The sequence below is a fragment of the Centroberyx affinis genome, unplaced genomic scaffold (assembly GCF_046629955.1).
Source record: "Centroberyx affinis isolate AG114_WGS23_722 - 3 ecotype Tasmania unplaced genomic scaffold, CSIRO-AGI_Caff_v1 ptg003633l_1, whole genome shotgun sequence".
In the NCBI taxonomy this organism is placed as follows: Eukaryota; Metazoa; Chordata; class Actinopteri; order Beryciformes; family Berycidae; genus Centroberyx; species Centroberyx affinis.
In genome coordinates this window covers 164249-175000 of record NW_027281543.1, presented here as the reverse complement: position 1 = coordinate 175000, position 10752 = coordinate 164249, and the positions used below count along the sequence as shown (strand labels likewise).

Below are 10752 nucleotides of genomic sequence, written 5' to 3'. Positions count from 1 at the left end.
GCGCTAAATGGATGGCTAACAATCTCCCATTCTCTCCATCCATCCCTCCATCCCTCCATCCCTCTTTCTCTCTCCTTCTGCCCCTCTAACCCTTCATGTCTTCATTTCTTCTGTCTTGATCTGTCTGTGCCCCTATCTCGATTCCTCCATTTCTCTCTCCCAATCCCTCCAACGCTGTCTGTCTTTCTTTCTTTCTCTTTCTCTCTCTCTCTTTCTCTCTGTCTCTCTCTATCTCTCTCTCTCTCTCTCTCTCTCTCTCTCTCTATCTCCATTTCTCTCTTTCTCTCTCCAGGAGCGTGCGGAGAGGGCTGTAGGCTGCTCAGTGGAGGATCTGAAGGCTCTTTTCTACTGTGAGCTGTGCGACAAGCAGTACCTCAGACACCAGGAGTTTGACAACCACATCAACTCCTATGACCATGCACACAAACAGGTACATGGAGCACCTGCACTACACTGTTACGCGCACACACACACACACACACATTTTTGATGATTTTCTTGTCATGTGTTTATTGGGTGATTCTTGTCATGAAATTACAGTGTATTAATATTGAGTGTTGATGGAAAGCTACTTTTTATTTCCATGTCAAAATGTTCATTGGCTGCAATATCCCAGCAGGTAGTAATAGGAGTATGACAACCATATTAACTCCCACAAGCAGACACATAGAGGTACATGGAATACCTGCACTACGACAAAGAATACATACACACAATACACACACACACACACACACACACACACACACACACACACACACACACACACACACACACACACACTCAAATGTTTTTATGAAATCATGCCTTCTATAAATAAAAAATAAAACAAATTGCATTTGCTACAGCATGACTTGTGCTGGATATCTGCTTTCCATTTCCACTTCTGCTGATCTCTTATTGTCAGCAATTTCCCAGCAAATAAAAATAGTAACCAAACCAGCCAAAGTGGAAAGAGAAATGAGGAAAAATGAATCGGCTGCACAGGGGCTGTACAGAGCAGTACAGTGTTATTTAAGCTCCAAATACGCAAATTTATGATGTTGTGGAGGATTTTTTTCCCCCTCCTTTTTCCCTAGTTCAGAATTTAAATCAGTTGATTTTTATGTATCTGGTACATAAAGGGCCAGCTAAAAATTCACTTTGTTGTACAATTTGAACTTCCTCCACAAGAAAAAAAGAACATTCTGCACCAAACGAAACATGGAGTTATTAGTCATAGCTCAAATATGATTCTATTATTCCAGTTTGGACAAGATGAGGCCAATGGACCATTAGAGAAAAGCCCGACAGCTGGTTTTCTCCTGTGTTCTGCTTTCAGCTACATTCTCATACACTACCTCCGCCCTGGACTAACAAGCTGAGGGCTCAGCTGATAGCACAATCTCCTACAGCTTTCTGTTGTGATGCCAAACACACACACACATGTACACACACACACACACACACACATGCCCACATGCACAAGACATACACAAGACGCACACATACAAAGGCACACACACATGCACTAACCCATGTACACACTCATCCTATCTCTCAACCAAGCCAAGCTGCCTCCCACTTGTAACCGCCCACACGGTGCAACATGAAATAAACATTAAATAAGACTGTTCCTTCACTGTCATTGTTCTTTGAAAATGAATTGAAGCAACTGCAGGCCAATGTTAATGCTTTGTTTTAGCCAGCGGCAGGCACATGAAACAAGCTGCATGAGGCACTGAGCTGACAGTAGCCACTGGCACTATAAGAACACACACAAACACACACACACAGGCATACACACACACACACACACACAGGCATACACACTCTGCCTACCAAACAGACAATAGATGAAATTCTAGCTGAAGACAGTTTCCCTGCAGGAATATTGGCTTTGGAGAATGGAGGCTGATTGCGTTTGCTCTGTCTCCTTTCCTTGTCATCGATTCAGGGATAAACATGTCTGAATGATGCGCTTCATCAGCATTTACTGCTGATTACAGAAGTTAGTCATTACAATAGCATTACACTGCCTTTAAATAAAAGAGCAATCAGCTCATCAGTGCGGCCCCTCATGTATACATCATTGCTCCCTAATAATATATCATCCCTCATTCTATGGCCCTGGTGAATGTGAGTCAGAATCAACTGTGACTCATCCAGTGTTGCCTCAGCCTGAGCACTTCTTAACACATCTAAAGGAATATTGATCGAGGCTCTGACAGACAGATTGAGCTTCACAGCGCATTGCTAGCCGTGGCATGTTGGAGAGCAGTAGTAATACCACTTCCCGCTGTTGGGGACGTGACATCATCTCAGAAGACTATAAAGTATCCACTTTCAAGTGGGAAACGGAAATATCTTTGCTTCTTAAAATGGCCTCTGTGCTCAATGTTGACGGTTCTGAGCGCAGGCTTTTGTTTGGCTCTAAATATAGCTGTGGGTTCGCCTGCACTAAGACCTGTTTTTAAGAGAGAACAAGAACCTGGGAGAATTACAAACCTGCAAATGCAAGAGGAGGGACTGGAAGTATTAGATTTACAAGGAAAAAATAGTTGAACATGGGCTCAGAGCTGTCCATGGTGCTGTTATAGACTCTCCCCCTCTCTCTCTCTCTCTCTCTCTCTCTTTCTCTCTCTCTCTCTCTCTCTCTCTCGCCCCTCAATCATTACCATGGACAGCTACTGTAGATCTACTCTGATCTCCTCTCCTTTCTCCGCTCTCCCTCCCATCTCCTCCTTCCGTCCGGGATAGTTCATTATGTATGCCTCTCTGCATGAACATGATTAATATTTCCCACAGAACGAGTTTGGCATCAAAGCACCTCAAAGCTCCTTACTGTATGCTAACAGATACACATGCACATGCACGGACACACACACACACACACGCACGGATACCTATATTTCGACACACGTTTAAAAGACACAAACCCACGAGTGCGGCTCCATTGGAACACACTTAAAGCTGTCTCCAATGAGCTGACTGGGATGTTAAGCATCAAGCGATAATGTAAAAAGACACCCGCTTGTGTAAGACTCAGCAGAGATTAACCTGACGACTGTCAGCTCCTGCATAAGATCTGTGCGCGAGAGTGAGAGAGAGTGTATAAATAAATCTGAAGTCTGTGAAGCTAATCTGATGCGTGCGTGTGTGTTTGTTTGTGTGTGTGTGTGTGTGTGTGTGTGTGTGTGTATTTGTGCGAATGTGTATGTTTGTGTATGTTTGTGTGCAAATGTGTATGTGTGTGAAATCAAATATAGAAATCAAATATATGGCTGGATATGTAATGTAACATAATCTAAAAGTGAGAGTGGTGTAATCCTGTTGCAAGTTATCCTACAGTATATGTTCGTAAATATATAAAATAAACAACAAATCCTGAATTTATAAGCCATGGTGGATTGCACATTGAGGTAGCTAAAATATGCTGGGAAGCAAGAGAGAGAATAAGGGGGAAGATAGGAGGGATGGTGGTGCACGCTAATGCAGTTATTCCCAAACTCCTGAGTCCCTCTTTAGCCTTCAGACACACACGCAGATACACACAGACACACTCACAGACAAACATAGAAACACACACATGCACACACACACACGCACACACACACACACACACACCTGCCAAGCATGGATAAAGGGAGGATTAAAGTGTGTCAGAAAAGGAAAGCGGAGAGAGAGGCATGAATCATTGTTTCCCTGAGAGGACTGGCGCACCTACAGCTACAGACAGATAGTTACACACACACACACACACACACACACGCACACGTGTGCACACACACACACACACACACACACACACACACACACACACACACGGACACACACTCAGAATTAATTTTTCAATTCCCTGTGCTGTGATGCAGGTGAAGAACCACCTGTTTGCTCAAGACCAAGCAGCTCTTAGTAGTTCTCTCTCAAGTTATGTCTCATGCACATGTAGGTGTGTGTGTCATACATGCATACACACATGCACATGCATACACACAGAACACACAGAAGGGTGCAGTATTTTTCAATGAGAAATATCTAGCCTTTCATTCGTCTCTCGGTTAATTATTTTGCCAGTGCCCTTTGTGTGTTTTTGTGATGTGTAATTTCAACATCAACAAATCAATGCGCCTGGTCCACTCTGGTTCAGTAGTCAATGTCAGTGGATCAGTGGTTTTCTCAAGCCAAGCTCTGACCACTGATGCAGGGCCTATCATTTCAGAGATGTCAGTAGCACATCATCGGATTGAAGAAGGCTCAGACAGAAACACTGCAAAGAGGAGAACGTAAGTCCAACAGACTCAGAAAGAGCCTTCATCATTAAATCACTCGTGTCACTCATCACAACTCCGTCTGTGATCCACTATTCATCAGTTGGGCTGTGTTTCTCTCAAGCCGCATGTTGGAGAAAAGTCTCTTTCTTCCAGGCTGAATAGAGCTGATTGGACACGAGCTGGGAGGAGAGCATCTGCAAATGCTGCTGACTGATGTGCATGGTTTGAAAGACAGCTGCCTGCAGTGAGCTGCCTAAAACTAATCTCTCTCCCCCTTCTCAACCTCCCCCCCTCCTCTTATTCGCTTACCCGTTCCTTCCTCGTCCTCTATCGCTCCCTCCTTCTGCCCCTCCCTATGTCTTCTCCTGCAGAGGCTGAAGGAGCTCAAGCACAGGGAGTTTGCTCGAAACGTGGCCTCTAAATCATGGAAGGATCATCGCAAACAGGAGAAAGCTCTCAGACGCCTGCACCAACTAGCACAGCTGCAACAGGAAACTCATCGGTGAGTGGGAGGAGTGTGTACTTGAGTGTGTGTGTGTGTGTGGAATGAGACCAGGGGCAGGAGTCCAGATGGGTTAGAGTGCGTCACATCCAGTCACTGTTTCTTAGGTTTGATGGATGTGTCCACAGATTTGAGAGCACTCAGCTGGCCTAGATAGGCCACAGGTGAAGTAAATATAACATGAAGATACACTCTTGCTGACACACTGAGAGCAGAGGATCTGTGGGCAGAGGAGATGGAGTTCTAGAGAAGAAAAAGCAGTAAAAGCAGTAAATAACATGAGTGAAAATAGTGTTCATTGATAACTGATTTGCCTTTGGCTTCACACAGCTAAAGCAATCAAAACAATTGGTATAAAACCATCACAACACTTCATCATCAACTTGCAATTGTGTGCATTGAAGAGTGTTTTTCTATAATCAGGTGATTATGCTGTGTGAATAGCTATGACTGCCGCTATCGTGCAGTAATTTTGGTAGCCTTTGGCATTCTTTATCTCTATTGTTTTTAGTTTTTATTACTGACATTACATTTCCTCTATCAATACTAATTGGACAATGTATTATTTTCATGATGGTGTTGACTTTCTTTCTATATATAAATATAGTGTATAGAAATAAAGTTGAAGTGAAGTGAAGTGAAGTGAAGTGAAGTGAAGTGAACTAAACTGTGAAATGAATAGTTTTCCAGTATATTTGTCCTGTCGCCTCCTGTTGCAGAATCCCAGGGAGGAGCTGTGGGCTAAGAGGTGCAGTCAGGGCTGTGAGCCAGCAGCAGGACAGAGACGTTGACCAAAGGGACCGCAGCCCTGAGGACAAACCTGAACCCTCCACCCACATCCAGAGACCCCCTCCTACACAACCCAGGACAGCCCTTCTCCACCTCCAGCCAGAAGATCCATGGCATCCTCCATTTTCCCATCACAAGCCTGCTCACCCTCAGAGTCATTCCCAAATCCCCCTGCCTACCGCTCTAGGAGAATCCTCCCCGGTCCCACATCCGGCCTTCAACACAGAGCCTCCAGCAGTAAACCTCCAGTCTCGCCTGGGCCTGTATCCCCAGCTGCCTCTCCCCGGGCGGGGGAGAGATGGAGGCAGGCTTGGGGTGTCCTTCTGCTTCTCCCGCAGGGGGCCCAGACTGGAGCCTTCCGCCTCTGTCTTCTCAGACCTGGAGGAGGAGGAGCGAGAGAAGAGAGAACAAATGAAAGAAAGACGAAAGGGAATAATGGAAGACATAGATAAGGAGATTGGAGCTGCAGAGGCCATGAGGAAACACAGTGTGCAGACGGAGCAGAAGCCTCAGTCCAGCTCTGACAATACTGGACCGAGCGACACGGAGCCAGTTCCCACAAGAGAGAAGGGGGAGATACAGAAAAGAGAAGAAGTGAAAGAGCGGTCTTCCATTTCCACAGAATCACTTCATAGTCAGGACCATGAAATGGACCTTTCACTCTTCTCGCCATCGCGGACCCAGGTGACAATTTGGAGGACAGTCGTACCGGGAGCACACATACACACTGAACACACAGATAGAGCGACAGAGAGAAAGCAAGAAAGAGATGGGGAGAGAGAGGAGAGGAGGTATGTGTGTGTGCTGGGGAAAGATGGTTCGACCAGTCTGAGGTGGCCTGTCGGTTTAGTGAAGTTCACCAAGTCTCAACCTCACCTCTCCTACAGCTGCAACCCGCTCTGCTTGAACCCCCAACTACCTGATCAGTGTCCTGCCCAACTCACAGAGGGTCAGCAGGAGTTGCACGAATATCAGTTATGTGCTCTCTCAAATGAGTCTAATTCACGTGTACCAGCTATTCTTACACCAGAGACTCAGTCCTGTTTAGAAAGACAGACAAGAGATGAGCTGAGAGCACACAAACAGAAAGAGGCAGAGGAGAACATGAATCAAGAGCCACATATCAATGTAGAGGCAGAAGCACACCTGTTCCTAAAGAACAAAACCCTTTCATCATCAGAAATAGGACCAGAGAGAGGAAGACACAGTCTGGGTATGGAGAAGGCTGGGCTGCTACCAGCCTCCCATCCATTTGACCTCGCTCACAGTGACAGCTCTGATACAAACTCCCAGAATCCTCTGGGAGGCAGATTAGGGGGTGTGAGAGGGATCAGGGAGAGAGCCGTCACAGCCCTGAGCTGTAAATTAGAGTCTGTCACCCAGCCTGGCACACAGAGGATGTGCATCAGCTCGTCCAGGTGTGAGTGTGGGAGTGAGACAATGTGCGAGTGTGCCAGCACGCCGCAGTCGTACGTGGGCGTCTCAGAAGTGTCACGCAAAAAGAGAAAAGCTGGCACAAAGAAACACAAGCCGGGAAAGAGGAAGAGGGGAGAGAAGGAGAAAGCTTCAAACAAGCGCCAATCGGCAAGGTGCAAAGTGAGGAGTGTTGTCTCTACAGTCTCCACCTCAGCTGGCAGACAGAGGAGAGGAGAGGCTGTGGGGAATTGGGAGCAGAGGAGAAGGGAAAGGGAGACTGGGGGGAAGAGGAGGAGGAGGGTGCGGAGAGCAGGGAGCAGCTGTCTCCTGGGGAGATGTGAAGCTGAGCCAGTATCTGTCTCTGTCAGGAAGAGGAGGCCTCACAGGAGCCACAGCACAGAGTCCCAGTCACTGCCAGACAGAGAGCAGGCAGAGCACTGCAGTGCATACTCCCGGCTCACCAGCCACACAGCAGAGAGAGACACAGAGAGGGAGGGAAAGAGAGATGGAGATGCGATGACTTTTCCCTGGCGGTCTCACTTCTCCTCACACTCCTTCTCACCAGGATGTAACTCAAAGTTGTTTTGGGAAAGAGGTCACCATAGCAACCCCAGGAGTTTCATTGACTGCTGTTACCCTGACAACAGCTGTGGTAGCAGCCCAGCGAGAAAGAGAAAACTCCTCCACAGGGACAGGAAATGCATTCATAGTAAGAGAAAGAGTTCGGGGCATTATGAAGCCTGGGAGGAGACAGAGAGAGGGAGAAGCGGAGGAGGGCGCAGGGGGAGCAGGGACAGAGGAAGCCTCATTTCAGATACAGAACAGTGGGAGTGGATGAGAGGAAGCCGCCCTGGAGGTAGCGGAGGGGGCTGGGCTAAGGCCGGGTGGAGGTCAAGAAACAGAGCAGTGGAGTGGGATCAGGTGGCCAGGTTCAGCCCCAGTCCTAGCGACTGGAGCAGGAGAAGCAGACACCTTAGCACAGAGGATGTAGACTGGGACAGGTGTAGCTTGGACAGATGGACCTGGGGCAGCAGCGACAGCTGGGAAGACAGGGCGACACACAGGTCCACGTCAGGCTCCAGGACAGGGGCTGACAGCAGAGACAGCCCTGGCTGTGTGTGGAGGTGGGCAGGCAGCAGACGCTCAAGCCCGAGACACTTCTCTAGCCCCGAGTGGTGGACAAGCAGGCAGACACACAGCCCCCACAGTGTGTACAACACACGGGCCAGCAGATGCCACAGCCCGGGCTCCTGTAGCCCCAGCAGCAGCACCAGCATGTCTGAGCTGAGCGGGGAGTGGAGCAGGAGCAGTACCTGCTCAGGAATCACTGTGGATGGCTTGACGGCTAGCTCCTGTAGGCCTTCCTCTGGAGCTCAGCATGGAACTGCGGGACACTCACCGCCTCAGGTAAAGAAGCAGAGCAGCCCCTCATCCACCTCATCCAGCCTAACCTCCAGCTCCCTCTCTCACTGCTCACCCCACAGGGGGGCCAGCCCCAAGACAATTCCCACAGCCTCCTTTCCTCTCTCGCTCCCAGGCCTCAACACGCACCAGGTGGTCAATAGTATTAATGTGAATCCTACACAGTTAAAGGAGCCCAACTCTGAGTCGGAGAATGGTCCTGGACCCTCTGCCTCTGTCACCACCTGCAGCTCAGGCAGAACCCTTCGAGCAATATCCCCCACTAAGTCTCTGCTGCAGAAACCAGCCAGGACATTGCCTCTCCCTCTGATAGGAAAACTACCTGCAATCCAGAGAAGGGCCAGGAGGAGAAAGGGACTGCTGGAGAAGAGTCAGGAGAGGGAGGGGGAGGAGGAGGAGGAGAGTAAGGGAAGTGGAGCGGATAGTGGAGCAGCCATCAACAGTCAACAGTGTCTTCGGGACATTGTTGACTCAAACCCCAGCAGCGCACTGTATCTCTGCCATTCACAGCTCAGAACTGACGACAAACAGACAGATGGAGAGACAGCTGCGCCAATCAGCTTCAGCGCTGAGGAGATGGACAAATACCGCCTCCTCCAAGAGCAGGCGAGGGAGCACATGCAGAAAGTCCTGGAACAGACACGAGAGAGTGCAGATACACACACAGAGACAAACCCAGGCATATACACATGCACCTCACAGATAGAGACCCATGGAACTTCAGAGGAACAATACACACTGCACAACCCTCCACAGCCACAAACCCAATCCATTCACATAGATCCAACACACACACAAACACAAGCACAGCACACCCTCCAGGTGACTCTCTCACTTGCGCACATGACCCCACAAGAGAACTATACTCGACCCATCGCCCTGGGCGTCCCCAACCTCCCCCCTCCCCCGCCGTCTCCCCCCCTCTCCAGCCTCCATCATATCATTCTGCAACACGCCGCCCTCTCCCTGGCCCCCTCCTCCTCGTCCTCTTCCTCCTCCTCATCCCCCTCTCCTGCCTACCCGACTCACCTCCCTCATCCCCTGCCCCCCGCTCCACCCCACTCTCCCCCACCACCTTCACCTCTCTCCCTTCTCCATCTCCTCCCTGTTTCCCTCCATCCTCCTGTCCCATCCTCCTTTGCCTCTCCTCCCTCCCTCCCCTGCGTTCCACCCAGCTCCGCTCGCTCCTGTCTCTCCAGTTGCCCTGCACCCCTTGAACCCGCAGCCCTTCATAGACAGAGCATGGCCAATGAGGTTTCAACAGAAGGCGTTATGATTCTCACAGTCTGGCAGCCATGTTATTGCCTCCCCCTTGGCAATACAGACTAGTGAGAGAGAGCAGGAATTTTTGGTTTGGACAAAAGCCTGTCATTTGAACTGGGGATGTGTCAGTGCTTCAGCTACCATCACATCCAGCTTTTGTTCATGTAGACATGTAACCCCCCCTCCCCCTCCCTCCTCCCCCAACACACACACACACACACACACACACACACACACACAATCCAACTACTGACTGTTTTCAAATGAAAATGTGTTTCTCCATTTAGCCTCCTGCCTGTGTTGCAGCAGACAGTGAGAAAACTGTCTTTGATCCTTTGCTTTTTCCATCATTCCTCATTCAGGCCCAGAATAAAGGGAATGGTGCACCTGCTATTCAAAGACTAGCTGGGCTTGTCTCATCGTCTCTCTTTCCTTGTGAACACCAGACAGACCAGCTGCCTTTTGAAGTATCCTTCTTGCCAGGGACAGAGGGGCAAGCGAAAGCGATATTACTCTCCCCTTATCTCCATTTCATACAGGTTATCTGAGTTAGAGTGTGACTTTCAACACACATAAATAACGTCCAGGGACCCGGGGGGGCATAACATAACCATGTTAACCTTGGTGTATACGTGTGTGTGTGTGTTTGTGAGACAGAAAGCGATAACCCTAGGTAGCTCCTGACTGACACACAAACACACACACACACACACACACACACACACACACACACAGTGGGAGCAGGAACAAAAACTAATTTCCATATCTGACACATGTAAAGACCTGTTTTGTCTCTATAGTGTAAATACTCTGACAGTGAGCGATAACATTAGAATCATGGGAAACAATGGAATAAAAGGTGAATTTAACCTTGACCAGTAGTGTGCTGCTTTTTTCACACCATACGGCTTCAGTGATACAGACACATGAACATTAGAACATATTCATATGTGACATAGATCAGTAAACAGTTTTTTACACACAGCAATGAAAGAATCAAGGCTTTGTTGCATAAAAACTTGCGTGGAAATAAATGGGAGTACTGGTCAGTTTAAATGCTTTAATGCTTATTCTGTTTGATTCATGTTAATCTTGCAAAAGTGTTGT

General features: G+C 48.4%; 1 protein-coding gene across 1 annotated transcript in view; it reads left to right on the top strand.

The window, feature by feature from the left end:
• LOC139661855 (G patch domain-containing protein 8) overlaps positions 1-9658 on the top strand; it is a 14513-nt gene extending 4855 nt beyond the window's left edge. Inside the window, 4 exon segments of the mRNA XM_071540420.1 lie at positions 293-430; positions 4625-4755; positions 5475-9408; positions 9410-9658. Of these exon segments, the coding sequence (XP_071396521.1) occupies positions 293-430; positions 4625-4755; positions 5475-9408; positions 9410-9658 (4452 nt within the window).
• Positions 9659-10752: the final 1094 nt, after the last annotated feature.